At 44.7% G+C, this 17,658-nt stretch overlaps 1 protein-coding gene across 10 annotated transcripts in view; it reads right to left on the minus strand.

Moving 5' to 3' along the window:
• The window catches only part of LOC119953289 (myosin-16), a 456,622-nt gene that overhangs the window by 114,038 nt on the left and 324,926 nt on the right, over positions 1 to 17,658 (minus strand). For all 10 annotated transcript variants that reach the window (XM_038777389.1, XM_038777388.1, XM_038777387.1 and 7 more), the window contains one exon: positions 13,767 to 13,823. In XM_038777389.1, coding sequence (XP_038633317.1) covers positions 13,767 to 13,823 — 57 coding nt within the window. The remainder of the gene's footprint in view (positions 1 to 13,766; positions 13,824 to 17,658) is intronic.

Raw genomic sequence — 17,658 nt, forward strand, 5'->3', positions numbered from 1 at the left:
GTTGCTGAATTGCGACAGCACACACTGCAGTTTTCTCAGGCACACAGAAGGTAAACCAACCTTCCTTAATGGGACCACTAGAAAATGCCACCCAAAAGGTAGGAGTTCAGACTCCACATTAAAAGGAACGTGACCATGGCTTCCTCTCCCAAACTGGCCTGCTATGTTCCAGATTCACCGATATCTCTGCTCCCAACCCACAACCTCCCTATCTGCTGGCATCTGATTTCAATCACTCCTCAACCATAACCCCCGATTTCATGGCTGCAAAAATTTTGGTTCCTGATCCATGACCTCAATTTGGCAGCACTCATCCCCAGCCCCTCCCCCCAACTCTTGAACTCTGATCTCCCAGCCCTGACCTCCCTCAGATCTCGTGGCCTCTTCCACCCTGACCCCCAACATACCAGTGCCTGACCTCCCTCATTCCTAACGCACGAGCCTCAATCACCAGACTCCCAATTTCCCAGTGACAATGAGGATCATTACCATCTCAAATGCACTATTAGAAAATGGAGGAAAATGTGGCTTTGTAATCATCCGATGTACGTAGGGAAGTAGGAGGGAAGGAAAGAATCTCAAGATTCCCCGCCACCAATGAGCACTTAGAAACTTACCTCCCAAGTCATGATCAGACATTAGCAAACATGTTATGCTACAATTATCTGATGAATGATGGGTTGTTGCTGCTGAATAATTGCAGAAACAGAACACTTCCTGACGTTCCCTTAGGCTAACTCACTAAACATATTTCTTTGACAAAGGACTCATAAATCTTAAGGGATTTAAGTAGATTGCTGAAACATTTTCAGCAAGAAAAAATACAGCTAGAACAGATCCTGAGGCGACACTTTCCTTGTGCTGCATTTTCATGCATTCCTCAGATTGTAATTTCCCTTTAGTGAACATCATGTTCCTGTCAAAAATAGGGTTTCTTTAATTGGTTGTGATCAGATTCCCAGATTGCTCAGTGAATTAAAGTACTACACAGTGAGATGCCTTGCTGACCAGTGAGGTCTCAGGAGCAATCATCCGCCTGGGAAAAGCTGGTTGTTGTTCTTCCAGAATTGCATTTGGGGTGGCACTGCTGGGCAACGAGAGATAACATTTCAACTTATGTTTTGGTCCTGACTGTTGACCAATCACCCACACTGGAAAGTACAGGATCTACTTTGATGCCGTCCAAGAGCTGGACACTCTGCCAACACCCATTGTTCGGGTGGTGCATCACAGTGCACCCTGTAGTGGATGAACTCAAACTCTGAAGAGGGAGGGATTAAATTAAACACTACACTGCCACCACAAGGAATAATGACCGCATAGAAGCAACATGTACAACTAAACAGTGACTAGCGGAGAAAGAAACAACATTTTCCTTTCTTTGGGACATCCCAAGGCTGTGAAAGACATTGTATAATTGCAAACGGTTTATTTTTATGTGAGCTTTTAGGATAACTTATAACTGCCCAATGCTTATTATGGGGCACAGTATAAATTCCTCAAATCACAGGTTAGTCAATTGATGCAACTGAGAAAAATCAAATCAGGGACATTATAAAAGAACCTTTTATATTTTTCACTTTTAAATATTTGGAAGACTGAAGCCACTGTCTTCCATCTCCACTACAAACTCCATTCCCTAGCTCCAAACTCCCATGCCCTCTCTGACAACAGTCTCAAATTACGCCAGTATGTTTGTAACCATGGTGTCACATTTAATCCCCAAATGAGCTTCCAACCTAATTTTCACATCCTAAATAAGACCATCTATTTCCACTTCCATAGCATCACTTGGCTCAGTTCGTCTGCTGCTGAAATCCTCACTCAAGCCTTCAGTATCTCTAGATCGGATTATTCCAATGCAATCCTGGCTGGTCTCCTACATTCTACCATCTGCAAATTTGATGTAATCAAAAACTCTGCTGCCCTTAACTTGTCTTAACTTGCAGTAAGTCCAGTTCCCCTATCATTCCTGTCCTCGCTTATCTATGTGGACTCACGGCCGATGAAACACCTTGCTTTTAAAATTTCCATCCTTGTTTTCAATCCCTCCATGGCCTGTCTCTGAAGTCTCTTCCAGTCCCACAATCCTCTGAGATACCATGTGCTCGAGTTCTACCTTCTTGTGCCTCCTCAATTAAAACAAATATGCATTTTCATTAGAGGTATTTTCAAGTATATACAGAAAAAAAGAGAAAGCAACAACTCTAATAATCAGCACACAGTAACCACATCCTAACTACCCCCAACTCTTCATCCTAGCCCACTCCCACAGCTACCCTCTTCCCCCCCCCCCCCCCCCCCCCACCTTTTGAATTATAGTGACAAACCCCAAAAAGAAGAATTCTAACTGCCTCACCATGATTAAAGATCGATACGGGAGGAGAATGAGAAGGCTAGGTCCGGGAAGACTCTTCAATTTAATAAATTTTGATGACTGCACCTTTCCTTCCTCTCCTTTCAATAGACTTTACATATGAATGATAGATGTCTCTTAGCAATGTCTCATATGGGAGAAGAAACAGCTATGGTATTCCTGGGATCCAGGTCAGATTTTGAAAATAGCCCCAACAAACTGACCTCACTTTGTGTTCAGACTTGAGCAGCAGTGCTTGGTGCCATTTAGCTTGTTTATAAGCACATGTCACTTCTTATTGGAAGTCACAGAAGGTGGATGGTACTTCTCATGCAGTGTGATGTCTGACCCTGTCAAAAGTAGTCTCACCTTTCTTGCTGCAAACAAAGTACGGCACTGTCAATCAGCTAATGGCCCGTCTGCTCAGAGTTTCAGAGACTTGTTTCCCTCAGATGAAAATCATTTTGACATACACTCCCAGACGTGGCAGTAAGAGTGCCAGGGAACCCTTTTAAGGCCATAAATTGGAGCACCGAAGAGACAGTTACACACAAGCTATTTGTGAAATACTGCATGGGTTCAGTGATGCTAATAAGTGCAAGTTCCACCTCCTCCTCCCCCCCTTCCCACCTTCCCCCCACCAAGTAAATCAACACAAAAACAAGGTAAGCCATTCAACCCTACAAGCCTGACCCAACATTCAATTAGATCATAGTTGCTCTGCCTCTGAACTCCAATGACCCTGCTTTGTTCTGTGATCCTTACTGGCCTTGTCTATCAATATTAATTTTGACATTTTTCATTGACCCCAGACCACATAAGATGTTTGGGTAAAAACAGTCCAGATTTAACATAAGAACTAGGAGCAGGAGTAGGCCATCTGGCCCTTCGAGCCTGCTCCGCCATTCAATGAGATGATGGCTGATCTTTTGTGGACTCAGCTCCACTTTCGGGCCTGAACACCATAACCCTTAATCCCTTTATTCTTCAAAAAACTATCTATCTCTATCTTAAAAACATTTAATGAAGGAGCCTCTACTGCTTCACTGGGCAAGGAATTCCATAGATTCACAACCTTTTGGGTGAAGAAGTTCCTCCTAAACTCAGTCCTAAATCCACTCCCCTTTGTATGAAGAAGTGCTGCCTGACATCTCTTCCTCTGAATAAACTAACCCGGTGCTAAAGTTTATTGCCATTATTCGGATCCAACCCAGCAGAGTTTATAGCTTCTCCTCATTTACCCCATCAAATCTTTTCCATCACTGTAAAGACCTCAATCAAATAATTCCTTAATCTTCTATGTTTAAAGTTATTCAAATAACCCTTAACCAAAGATTGGAACGGGATCTAAAGTGGAAACTTTTCTAACTTTATTCTTCCACGGGATGTGGGCGTCGTTGGCAAGGCCCACCATTTATTGTCCATCCCTAATTCCCCTGAGAAGACGGTAGTGAACTACCTTCTTGAACTGCTGCAGTTCATGTGGTGTAGGTACACCCACAGAGCCGTTAGGGAGGGGCATTCCAGAATTTTGACCAAGTGACAGTGAAATAGTTCCAAGCCAGGACGGTGAGTGGCTTGGAGGGGATCTCCAGTGGTGATGTTTCCATGTGCCTGCAGCCCTGGTCCTCAGAGATGGTAGAGTCAGTGGGTTTGGAAGCTGTTGTCAAAAGAGAATTGCGGAGTTCCTGCAGTGCATCTTGTAGATGGTACGCACTGCTGCCACTGTGCGTCAGTGATGGAGGGAATAAATGTTTGAGGTGATTGGTGGGGGTGCCAATCAAGCAGGCTGCTTTGTACTGGATGGTATTGAGTTGTGTTGTTGGAGCTGCACTTATCCAGGCAATTTGGAAGTGTTCCATTACATTTATGACATGCGCGTGGTAGACGACGGACATGCTTTGGGAAGCCAGGAGGAGTTTTTCGCTTCAAAATTCCCAGATCCTGATCTGCACTAGTAGCCATGTTATTTATGTGACTGGGCCAGTTCATTTTCTGGTCAATGGTAAGCCCAGGATGTTAGTAATGGGAAATTTAGTGATGGTTATGCCATTGAAAGTGAAGGGGCGATGGTTGGATTCTCTCTTGTTGGAGATGGTCATTGCCTGGCACTTATGTGGCATTAAAGTTATTTGCCACTTATCAGCCTACGGCCGAATAATGTCTGGGTCTTGTCCATACAGCTCAGCTGGGTGCAGGAGTCTCATTCAAAGAACAGCAAGTCCTTTTTAGGTTGTACAGTTCATTGGGGAAATTGTGTTATAGACAGGGGAGAGGGGAAAGCCAAATCCTTTTATTTTTCCTGCCATCTGACCACAAGTAGAGAAGGTTTAACTTTTGGAATAGGTTGTGGTAGGTTTCTCAAACACTCTACCCTCTTTCAAGTTAAGTCAGAATATTGTGTACACGCACACGGAGATAGAAAACGGAAGATCTCATCTGTATATTAATTTATATGAATGTCAGAGTCCAGTGAGGATTCCTTCATCTCGGAGTTAAAGTTCAGATGTGTTCAGCCAGCTGAAAGCCGGAGTTTCAGAATTCCTTTAAAGTTGGTGATGATGCAACAACATGAGGTCGGTTTCCAGACACTTCTTCCACTTGACTGACCTGAATCCAGCTTTGGTGTTGACAAACTGCACGTTGAACAGCAGACGGCCCCGTGAGTCCACGAATGTAACATTATAACTTTTCAAAGGTCAGAGGAGCTTGGGTCATTTGATGTTGCTCATTGATGAGTCAGTTTCAGGCAGGCAATCAGTTTTTATGTCTTTAGTCAAACTATATCGTTCACCACAGTAGCTGGATGTTAGCACCTCCACAGGTATAACATGTTTTGGTGGGTATCTCTTTGTTATAAGTCCAGGCTGGGGAGACAGACTAGCAACTGTCCCCTTATTTATTTGACAGCAACATCGCCATACAATGGTAGGCGTGAGGTTCCACAAGGATGAGGGTTGAGCTTTGTCCTGTAATTACTGTTGGAAATTTGCCAAGTTAAAAATCATGTGGCAACCATGTTTTTGGTCCAGCTGAGTCCATTTTTAAATAAGCAGGAAGTAAGGTTTGATACACACTGTTCATGATCTCTTCTATGTCTGATGAACATGACGGTTGCTATACAAATGCAAATCTTTCTTACATGAAGGCAAAACTTCATGGGCTCAGCAATGCTCGCCCTATCTATTAGATGATACAATCTTGCACAATTGCCTCATTACACGCAGCTTGTGGCACTAACCTCAGGGAAGGAAAAGGAAACTGAAGCAAACGGCAAAGAGGAGTCTGAAGAGTTCATAAGAAAGACATTTATTCAGAATAACAGCAGTATTTACGCAGGACCCAGTTACACATCTCAAGGTCCTCACTGCATTCTTCAGCTGCTACAGCAGCTAGCCTGTTATACCAGTGCTGGTTAACTCACAACCCAATCAGCATGATGGAACAATCATCCCCAGCTGGATGAGTCCCATGCAGGGTTAGAACAGAAACCCTGGTGCCAGATTAAGGAAAGCCCCTGAGAATTTCTCACCACTATTTTTTTGATTCTTTCATGGGATGTTGCACATCTTTAATTCCCATGAAAGGTTGGGGTAATGTTTTGGGCAGCACGGTAGCACAGTGGTTAGCACAGTTGCTTCACAGCTCCAGGGTCTTAGGTTCAATTCCTGGCTTGGGTCACTGTCTATGTAGAGTCTGCACACTCTCCCCGTGTGTGCGTGGGTTTCCTCCGGGTGCTCCGGTCTCCTCCCACAGTCCAAAGATGTGCTGGTTAGGTGGACCAGCCATGCTAAATTGCCCTTGGTGTCCAAAAGGGTTAGGTGGGGTGACTGGGTCACGGGGATAGGGTGGAGGCATGGGCTTGTGTGGGGTGCTCTTTTCAGGGCCCGTGCAGACTCGATAGGCTGAGTAACCTCCTTCTCCACTGTAAGTTATTTTGATTCTATAAGCTACCTTCTTGAACCGACCAACTTATTGTATGCAATGAATATGCATTTTGCATTTGTCCATCAGAGAAGGCTCTTTGCACAATATAACAAACTTGTGACTTCATCCACTTTGCAATATTATTTGGAATGTATTCGCTTTTAAAGTTGGCTCTGACTATGGTTCAGTCAGTTGAAAAACATATTGGCAGAACTGCTTGACTTCAGATTTGGCAATGAGCTAGTAATAATGCTGTGTCCAGTGTCTCCCGCTGGGAAGAGGAGAGAGTTGGATGAAACTTTTCTTTAAAAATGGAATCCTTATAGGAAAGTAATTTATGACTTAAAGCCATCATAAACTTTAGGCAATTTAGGGCAGGAATAACAGAAATTCCATCTCTTCTACAAACACCTGTTAGAACTGTAACAAATGTATCATAGATGGTTTCTCTCCTGTCAAAGACAATGTTTCACACCTCAGCACCACGACAGCAGATTAATGAAGATCACTTGTATTCGTGACAAATTGAGCAAAATGAAAGAGGCCTAGATTTTAGCTCCAGGGCACAGCTAGCCTGAGAGCACCTTTTCAAGCTGCACACGAGGTGATAAATATTTCCTGTCCATGCCCAACTTACTTCAGTGGCCCGTTCTGTCAGAAGCACTGATCGATCATCGTAATCATACTGTGGAATGTGCTGGAGATGCTGCTTGCCAGAAATCAAAGACAAAGGATCCAGATGGGATCATCAGGAATTCTATTCCAATTAACCCCACATTCTGAAGAATGGATCAACTACAATCTGCTTGAATTTCACATCTAACAACCACCTTTTGGAGAAGTGTCCTTTGTTTTTTGTTTTGTCAAAGCAGCTATCCAACATTGTTGAGGTTAGAAGTGGAATTCAGATTCAGAACTCCGGATTTTCCATAAACAACTGCAACAATTCAACCAGCCGCAGTACAAAAAAACTCCGACAGTGCTCATTCAGAAACATCCACACAGACGTACACATTACCATACGTCCATTAGAACATAGGACCAGGGGTGGGCCATTCGGCCCTTCCAGCCTACTCCACTATTCAATAAGATCATGCCTGATCTGGTTCTGGTCTCAGCTCCAGTTTCCTGTCTGCACCCCCCCCCCCCCCCCCCCCCCCCACCCGCACTTAACCCTTGATTTGCTTACCTCACAAAAATCTGTCACTGTGCCCTAAATACAGTCAATGTAACCTCCACCACTCGCTGTGGAAGAGAATCCCACACACCAGCAACCCTCTGGGAGAAAGAAAATTCTCCTCATCTCTGTTTTAAAAGGATGTCCTCTTATTTTTAAATTATTCCCCCTAGTTTTAGTTTCCTCCACAAGAGGAAACATCTTCCAGATATCCACCCTATCAAGTCACCTCAGGTTTTTTTACGTTTCAATAAGATTGCCTCTCATTCTTCTAAATTCCAATGGTTATAGATCTAACCTGTTCAACCTTTCTACTACAGGTTTTGTACGTCTCATTGGATGCAACAAAACTGCCGCCAAAAGCCAATGGTTAGGCCTAGGGATGCAAACAAGCTGCATTTCCTTCCACAGTCCAAGGATGTGCAAGCTAGATGGATTGGCCATGCTAAATTGCCCGTAGTGTAAGGTTAATGGGGGGATTGTTGGGTTACGGGTTACGTAGGTTGATCATTGCTCGGCACAACATCGAGGGCTGAAGGGCCTGTTCTGTGCTGTACTGTTCTATGTTCTATGTGCACGTTAGGTGGGGCTACAGGGATAGGGCCGGGAGTGGGCCTAGGTCGGGTGCTCTTTCGCAGGTTCGGTGCCGATTTGACATGCTGAATAGCCTCCTTCTGCACTACAAGGATTCTATGATTCAATTTTCAAGCCTCACATTCATGACAGCATTACAAAAGCCACAAATCTGACTACTGCAAACCTCCACCCCAAACTTCCACCCAACAGCTGGGAAAATCTGTGGCCAAATGTTCACGTCACAAAAGTGGCTTCTGAACAACTGCACACGTGACTATTTTAAATATACAAGTTTTGAAGCACCCCGCATATCCAAACCTCCAGCATGCACAACAGTTCCAGTGCTACATGTGCACTGGATCCACCCCAACATTGCAAATGGAGCAAATATGCAAGGCAGCGGCATCGGCATATTCTGGGACTCCTTGAGAAGGGAGCTTCTCCGTGACATAAAACATGCCACAATGTTCCCAAGTGTAGAAGTCAGGTATTTTAAATACACTTAATATAGGTAAAAAGCTGTTTAAAGCATAAATATTAATTCCCAGTTTTAAAATGAAAGAAACATACAATTTCCAAACTCAGTCATGAGTTTGGAAAACATAGAACCACTGATAAAAACATCACATTTTTCCAAAGAACAAGGGCTGAATCCCATGGCAATGAGGTGGAAGCATTAAAGGCTCTATTATTATGATTTCAGACCACTTGTGATAACAGCCTGAACCACATTCCATAACTTATGCAAGCTGAAACATTTTAGACTGTGTTAAAAGACAGTTTCAATTATATTTTCGGAATTATGCCATGATGAGATGACATAACGTCTCCATTGTTGCAGACAAGCAACAATTGGAAGTAACGTTACATCGTGAAGATGGGCGGCTTGTTATCAAATCAAATGTGTTTTGAGTCTAAGTTAAACCAATTAGGATTATATTGGGGTGTGATCTGATCGCTTAAGACAGATATGAAATAGTATATCCATGGATGATTTGGCCACCATTTTAGAAAGAGACAAAGGAAAGAAAGAAAGAAACAGAAAGAGAAAGAGAGAAAGAAAGAGACAAAGAGAAGAAAGACAGAAAGAGACAAAGAGAAGAAAGACAGAAAGAGACAGAGTTCTGTATTCATATTTCATTTTCATACTTTGACTTCAGACTTTGACGTTTAGAGTTGTGTTCAGGCTATTGTCTCAGAAGATAATTCCTGTGATTCTTTGAAGAAAATCAAATTGTCTACAAACTACCTTTTAAATGAAATTCAAGTTGTAACCAATGAACTTCAAATAAAACAATTCTTATTTGCACCTGACAAGTTTTTAAACTTGAATTTCTACTGAGTTTCAGCAATGTCTCAAGAACAACTGGTAACCATAAATTGAATAAACTTCACAATCCTAAGATCCTTCACCAAGTCAGGTTAAATCTCGACTCAAACAAACCTTCGCAGTTTAACAAGTCCATAACAATCAAATCTTGAAAGCAACAGCTGCATAACTCCTCCAAAGCCAGAAATGTATGGATGATGGAATTCAATGGATGCCTTGTGAATTCTCTACTGTAAACGTGTTTTATGACTTGTTAGATGTTGCTATCTTGCTTTCATAACAGTTAACGTACTGCCAAAAGAATTGACTGTGGAGTACTTTGAGATGTTTTGATATGCTAAATGCATGTGTCAAGTTAGAATTGTCTTCAATGAGCATTCACTTATTTTCCACAGTATTTTATGAGGGAGAATAAGTGCATGAGGAAAAAGGAGTGGAAGGATGCACTGACAGGGTTGGATGAAGTAGGATGGAAGGAGGATTGTGTGGAGTACAAACACTTGGCACATGATATTTGGGACTTTTGCTGTGCTGTAAATTCTATGCGTATCAAATAAATCAAACAGAATTCTTCTTGCACCTTATATGCAAATGTATTCTCTTTTGATTAAGAATCATCAGCTTTTTTTTATTCATTCAAGGGATATGGGCTTCGCTGGCTAGGCTAGCTTTCATTGCCTTTTGCTAATTGCCCTCGAGAAGGTGGTGTTGAGCTACCTTCTTGAGTTGGTGCAGTACCTGTGGCTTAAGTACACCAACACTGCTGTTAGAGAGCGAGTTCCAGGATTTTGACCCACTGACAGTGAAGGAACGATCGATATATTACCAAGTCAGAATGGTGCGTGACTTGGAAGGGAAACTTACAGGTGGTAGTTATTCAATGTGTCTACAGACCTTACCCTTCTAGATGGTGGCAGTGTGGGGTCGTGGGTTTGAAAGGTGCTGCCAAAGCAGCTTTGATAAGCTCCTGTAGTGCATCTTGTAGATGGTACACACTGCGGCCCTTGTTCATCAGTGGTGGAGGGAGTGAATGTTTGTGGAAGGGGTGCCAATCAAGTGGACAGCTTTGTCCTGGATGGTGTCAAGCTTCTAAAGTGTTGTTGGAGCTGTACTTATCCAGGCAAATGGAGAGTATTCGATTACACTCATGACTTCTGCTTTTTTGATAATGGACAGGCTTTGGTGGCGTCAGGGGAGTCAGGTGGTGAGTTACTCATCATAGATCATAGAATTTACAGGGCAGAAGGAGGCCATTCGGCCCATCAAGTCTGCACCGGCTCTTGGAAAGAGCACCCTACCCAAGGTCAACCCTCCACCCTATCCCCATAACCCATTAACCCCACCCAACACTAAGGGCAATTTTTGACACTAAGGGGAATTTTTCATGGCCAATCCACCTAACCTGCACATCATTGGACTGTGGGAGAAAACCGGAACACCAGGAGGAAACCCATGCACACACGGGGAGGATGTGCAGACTCCGCACAGACAGTGACCGAAGCCGGAATCGAACCTGGGACCCTGGAGCTGTAAAGCGATTGTGCTATCCACAATGCTACCGTGCTGCAGGATTCTAACTCCTGATCTGCCCTTAAACCAAAAGTATTTATATGGTGGGTTCAGTTCAGTGTCCGGTCAATGGTAACACCCAGGATGTTGATATAATTGCAGTTTGTGGTGTTCTGCAGCAACTAAATTACAGCACTGCCTCCAAAGACAGCTTGGGGGCAAAGTGCTTCTCCCACCCATATCAACATGGAATGATTCCTCCCAGCATTGGTGGAGGTGATGCATCAACTGTGGCAAACTTAATCAGAGCTGGCAGCAGTGATGGAGGTCCTGAAATCTGGCTTAGCCCTCGGGGACTGTTTTCCACATCACTCACCTGTACGAAATGTGTCCCAAAGGTGACATTTGAGCGACTTGAGTGTGGGTGAGCTCAAGTGATTGCTCCAACACTTGTGATTTAAATCTTGCCAAACCATGTAAACAGGAAGAAATCCCAACAGTAGAATTATTGAGGACATTGAGTAAACGTTTCCAGTGAAAGCATTTGAATAAAATGAAATGAAATGAAAATTGCTTATTGTCACGAGTAGGCTTCAATGAAGTTACTGTGAAAAGCCCCTAGTCGCCACATTCCGGCATCTGTTCGGGGAGGCTGGTACGGGAATTGAACAGTGCTGCTGGCCTGCTTTCAAAGCCAGCGATTTAGCCCTGTGCTAAACTCCAACAGCAAAAAACATATCTTTAAACAGCTTATATTTTGGACTGCCAAATTCAGCTGGGCGCACTTCAACAGAGTGTTTGCCAGAGGCCAGAAACTGGTCTCAGCTCCTGAAATGTTGCTAAAGAGAGAACTACTATTTATACGGCATGCTTCACAACGGCAGGGTGTCCCAAAACGCTTCAAAGCCAATTATGTACTTTTGCAATGTAGTCAACTCATGTAATGTAGGAAAATAATGATCACCTCTTGCAAAACAAATTGTTGGTTTCACTTTTCCTCATGTGCACACAAGTGTGGCCCAAGGACATGAAAAATCTCCCAGTCATTCAGGTTAGAACAACACCACAAGGTATGCAACAACATAACAGCAAGTCATTCCATTATAGAAAGAAAAGCATTTCCAGTTATATGCCTTTCACAACCTCAGTTCGTCGCAAAGCACTTCAGCAGCCAGGTAAGTACTATTTTTGATGTGGGACTGGTGCAATTGCCGCACATGCGCGGTGTCTCGCTTCTCCGTGCGGCCCCCACGCAACATGGCGTAGGGCTACAGGGGCCGGCGCGGAACAAAGGAGTCCCCCAGCCCGAGAGGCCGGCCCGCCAATCAGTGGGCCCCAATCGTAGGCCGGGCCACAGCGGAGGCCCCCCCCCCCGGGGTGGGACACCCCTCCACTCCCCCACAGGCCGCCCCCAGATCATTCCATGCTGAGGTCCCGCCGGGTAAGACCAGGTTAGAACGGGGCCGGCGGGACTCGGGTTTTTTTGTATGGCTGCGCGGTCCATCCCAGGTGGAGAATCGCCGAGGGGCCCCCGTAGAGCGGCCCCCGACCGGCGCCAATTCCCTGAAGAATCGCGAGCAGGCGTTGGGGCGGCGTGGCACGATTCACGGTGGTTGCGGTCATTCTCCGGCCTGACCCCGGGGTGAGAGAATCCCGCCCATCATCTATTTTCATGATGATGATTAAGGGGAAAATATTAGCCAGGAGAGAGAAGTGCCATCTCTTAGTCAAATAGTGCCTCGGATATTTTATGCCCATCTGCCAGTGCAGGTAGATCTTTGATTTAGCCTCGACTCCAAAGGGCAGCAGCATCGACAGTGCAGTATTCCTTCAGCAGTGCCCTGGTATTAACCTGGATTAAATGTTCAAATCTTTGGAATGGGAATTGAACCCACAACCTCTCACTCGGAGGCACGATAGTTTAACTTAGGGCGGTCTCAGGGAGGAAGGACTTTAATTATTTGGGATAGATTGAAGAGGCTAGCGTTATTCTCCTTTCAGAAAAGACAGTCGAGAGGATATTTGATACAGGCATTCAAAATCAAGAGTGGTCTCGACAGAGTAGGGTTCCATTGGCAGGAGAGTCACAAATCAGAGGACAAAGGTTTTTAAAGTGTTTGACCAAAGAATCAAAGGTGGCATGGGGAAAAAAGTAATTTTCTCAGTGAGCGATTGGGACCTGGAATGCAATGCCTGAGATTGCAGTGGGTGCAGGTTCTATTGCGGCTTTCAAAAAATAATTGGTTAAGCATCTGAATGAAAAGATCTTGCAATATTATAGAGACAAACGTCCAATAAGCAAAACGATCGATGGATTCAGGCTGGAATTCTCCGATCTTTGGGATTCTCTGTTCCTGCCGGCAGTGCACCCCCGCTCGCGGGTTTCACAGCGGTGTGGGGTGGCTTCAATGGGAAATCCCATTGACAAGCGGCAGGAGGCGAGAATTCCCCTCACTAGCGAGTGGTGCACCACCAAAAATCACGTGGCTGGGGGAACCAGAGAATCCAGCCCCTAATCTCTCCTGTGGAAGCCAATTGTATTCTCTCTACTGTTACCTCCAACGATAACAGTTGGTTTCAGGCAAACTGATTGTAGACTGGGGCCTTTCTGGTCAGTGTAACCCAATGCTGTACCAAACAGTCTGATTCTGTCAGTAGGACATTTGGCAAGGTTTTTCTATTGTGACCTAAAACCAGAAATATGTCTGGTTTCAAGTGACACCTATTGCAGCAAGAGGTTCTACTGCTATATAAATATCTTTGTTGGAAGTTTAGTTTCCAGGGCAGCGAATATCCACTGTTACCTACTGTTAAATAGAAGTCAACTTACAGATCATTTTCTCTTATTACTTCAAATTCAAAAAATCCTTGAAGTTCATGTTGTCACCCACCTTGGCTCTCATGGCTCGTTCGGCCTCCAGCTCCTCCTCCAGCTCCTCAACACGGGCCTGCAAAATTAATAGAGCAAAATAAATCAAGGGTACAAACAATGTGGAGGAGGAGGGTTAGGAAGAGCAAGAGTTCTCCCCCCTATTTTTTGGCACATATTTTACCTTACTCTTTATCTGTTTCAAAGACTAGAAATAAGAATAAGATTTTAACTCTCAACGTTTTAGTCATGGTTGTGCTTCTTGGATTGAGAAACCATCTAAAACCATATAATTAAGTTAATCAGAATCAATCTCCCGTCTTAAGAGTGATAATGCTTGATTATTTTATAAACAAACTTTATTAAAACACAAGAAAAGAAAACAATATTTAAACTTCAACCCTAACAATAACAGATTACATGCAGTTTCTAGTTCCCATTGCTTTAACAGAACATGCAGCTCTCATGCCACTTACACGGGCAGACAAAGGAAATACTTGCATTTACAAAGCATTTTTTCCTTCTGTTAGGGATATTTGTTCAGAATCCATTTCCACAGCCTACCGCAGTGACAAGTTCCATGACCTTTCTCAGTCAATTTCCAAAGCCTTCTCCTCTATAACTTTCCTAACCGCTCTCAGTTGATGTCCAAAGCCTTCTCTTCTATCTGTTCAAAACAGGATTTTTTCTCTCCCTCTCTCTAAGATCGACCCAGCCCCTCAAACAAACTGGGGTTTCCAGACTAGAACATAGCATCGTTATCTCAGCTGTCTGATTGCCCACTCCCAGTTATAAAAAATAATAGAGTCATGCTATTGATATGCAACTAACCTCCAATTGATGTAAATAGAGGTAAATAGACTCTGTAATGGGCTAATAGCTGGTCACACAGGAGTGTCTCAAAGGACAATGGTTCTGGAGCATCCTGTGTATTTCTACCAACGAGTTCAAGTTTGACTGGGACAATGTAACTTGGCCATGTGTCGGTGTATCCTTTGACTCCATGCGAGCCGCATTTTCCCCCGAGTTGGTTTAACCTCTAAATTGCCTGCTATCTCTTCGATGTCATTTCTTTTTTCTTAAATTTAGAGTTATTTTTTTTCCAATTAAGGGGCAATTTAGTGTGGCCAATCCACCTTATCTGTACATCTTTGGGTTGTGGGGGTGAGACCCACGCGAACACGGAGAAAATGGGCAAACTCCACACAGACATTGCCTCGGGGCTGGGATTGAACCAGGGTCCTCAGCGCCATAGGTAGCTGTGCTAACCACTACACCATCGTGCCACCCTTCGATATCATTTCTGGACCAATTTCCTAATATCGCCCTTGCTTAACTCATAGAAACATAGAAAATAGGAGCAGGAAAAGGCCATTTGGCCCTTTGAGCCTGTTGCGCCACCATTATGATCATGGCTGATCATCCAACTCTTCCTGATCTTCCTTCCCCCCCATTTCCTTTGATCCCCTTCGCCCAAGTACTATTTCTAACTGCTTCTTGAAAACATACGCTGTGGAATTCTCAAGTCGGCGGGATCCTCCACTCCGCCGGCAGCACATCCACGTCCATGGATTTCCCGACGGCGCGTGGTGGCCACAATGGGAAATCCCATTGGCCGGCTGCTGGAATGGAAGATCCAGCTGCCGGTGAAGGGGTGCCATGTAGGAAAATGCGGCTGGTGGACCGGAGAATACCGCCCACAATGTTTTGGCCTCAAGTCTAATGTTCACTAACTAACTATGAGTAACAGAGTTTACCAGATTACCAATTAGGGAACCCCACTTGCAAGTGTCTGCAATGCCAAAAAAGTGAGCCCAGCTTCTTAACCCCATGAGGTGTAGTTCACCAGGTCCTTTCTTCATTGTCTACGTTCAGGTCATGTAAAAATGTTTAAAAAAAACCTTTTTACCACAAATCCCAAGCAGTCGCTTCTGATTATTCAGAAACAGAAACAGTAATTTTATCCTTTTTGCTAGTTCTTGGGAGACCTGTATTAAAGTGGCCTTTATTATTAATAAAGTGATAATGTCTCAGGACACAAATAATTTGAAGCAGTAACTCACGGCCCATGTCAGTGCCTCCGTAGCCAGCTCCAAAGCCATTAAGGCAGCATCCAGACAGTGCAAACATACACAGCAGGCAGACTAAACAAATCCTGGCCAACCAGTATGTTGCTGTGTCAACAGTATCAGGAATTGCATATCTGGCCTTTAAGTACTTGGGAGTAGTTTATCACACTCACCCCTTCATGAAGAACACTTGTATCCATTAAAAGGAGGTTCTCAAGCTGCGCACGTTTACAACTACTAGGATCCTCCCTGTCACAGGAGCCTTTCATAACTGGATTAACCAACAGAATACACTGAATGTAGCGAAATTTAACATTTTCTGGACTGCAGAAATGCAGCTGTGACATTTCAAATGTTGTGAAACCTTTCAAAATTATTTCATCATTTTTTAACCCTGCTCCCCTAAAGGTGCTGGTCAATCTAGGGTTCCTTCCCTTGATTCCAGGAAAAATTATTTGTCCTGCACTTGAGCAGTCATTTTTCATGGATGATTCCGAGACAAGTGTATTGTTGGGAGACTGTGGGGGCTTCAGAGCTAAGTTCAATCATGCCTTCACTTAAGGTGCACACATTTGGATCTTGCAGAAGAGGTTGTCAAATTTCATTTAAAGTGAGTGATGTGCCATCAATGAACACAAGACGAGTAGTGAATGAAACTGAGGCTTTAATAAGCTAAACAGAAAGCTTTGTGGCCTCTGATCCCGAACTGGGGCAGGGACGGAGGTCAGCCACCTTTATACCGAGCCCTAGGGCAGGCAGAGCCGTCAGGCAGTGGTTTACCATAATACATGTAGCCCAGTAACAGTTTACGACAATACATATAATATACTAACAGTGGTTTACCACATTCACCCCTTGTTAAAAAAAAGAGTCCAGCGGGGGGTGAAGTGGACTTAAAGGTCAAGTCTGTCGGGAGCCTTGACCTTCCGCTGTGATCGCCTCAGTCCCGGCTGTGGTGTGGGCACTGGTGTCGAAACCTGTGCATTTGGGAGTGTGTTGTTCTTTTCTTCACCCAGCAATTGAGTAGGCGGAGGGGGGACCGGTGTAGGGGCGGGGGTGGTAGTGATGGTTGCCGGTGGGCCTGCGGGTGTCAAACCTTGAAGTAGCTGAGTAGTGGTGGAGGGAGATGGTGTAGATCGGAGGTGGTGGTGATGGTTGCTGGGGAACCTGCAGGTGCCAAATCCCGGAGGGAGACTGTGTCCTGCCGCCCGTCATGATGTGCCACGAAGGCATATTGTGGATTGGCATGGAGGAGCAGGACCTTCACGACGAGGGGATTGATTTATGACTCCTCGCATGCTTCCGGAGGAGGACAAGCCCTGGGAGTGTCAGCCAGGATGGGAGCGAGACCCCAGAGGTGGACTTCCTAGGGAAGGCAAACATACATTCATGAGGGATCTCATTAGTGGCAGTGCACAGGAGCAACCGGATGGAGTGGAGCGCATCAGGGAGGACCTCCTGCCAGCGGGAGATTTCTAGACCGTAGGGCCAGAAGGACGGCCTTCCAGAACGTCACTTTCTCCCTCTCCACCTGTCCGTTGCCCTGGGGGTTGTAGCTGGTCATCCTGGCTTGAGGCAATGTCCTTGCCAAGCAGGAACTGACGCAACTCGTCGCTCATGAAGGAGGAACCCCGAACGCTATGGATGTAGGTGGGGAACCCGAACAAGGTGAAGAGACTATGCAGGGCCTTGATGACGGTGGCAGAGTTCATGTCAGGGCATGGGATGGCAAAGGGGAATCTTGAGTACTCGTCAACAACGTTGAGGAAGTACACGTTATGGTCAGTGGAGGGGAGGGGCCCTTTGAAGTCGATGCTGAGGCGCTCAAAGGGACGGGAGGCCTTT

This window comes from Scyliorhinus canicula, chromosome 18 (assembly GCF_902713615.1).
Source record: "Scyliorhinus canicula chromosome 18, sScyCan1.1, whole genome shotgun sequence".
NCBI classification, from domain to species: domain Eukaryota; kingdom Metazoa; phylum Chordata; class Chondrichthyes; order Carcharhiniformes; family Scyliorhinidae; genus Scyliorhinus; species Scyliorhinus canicula.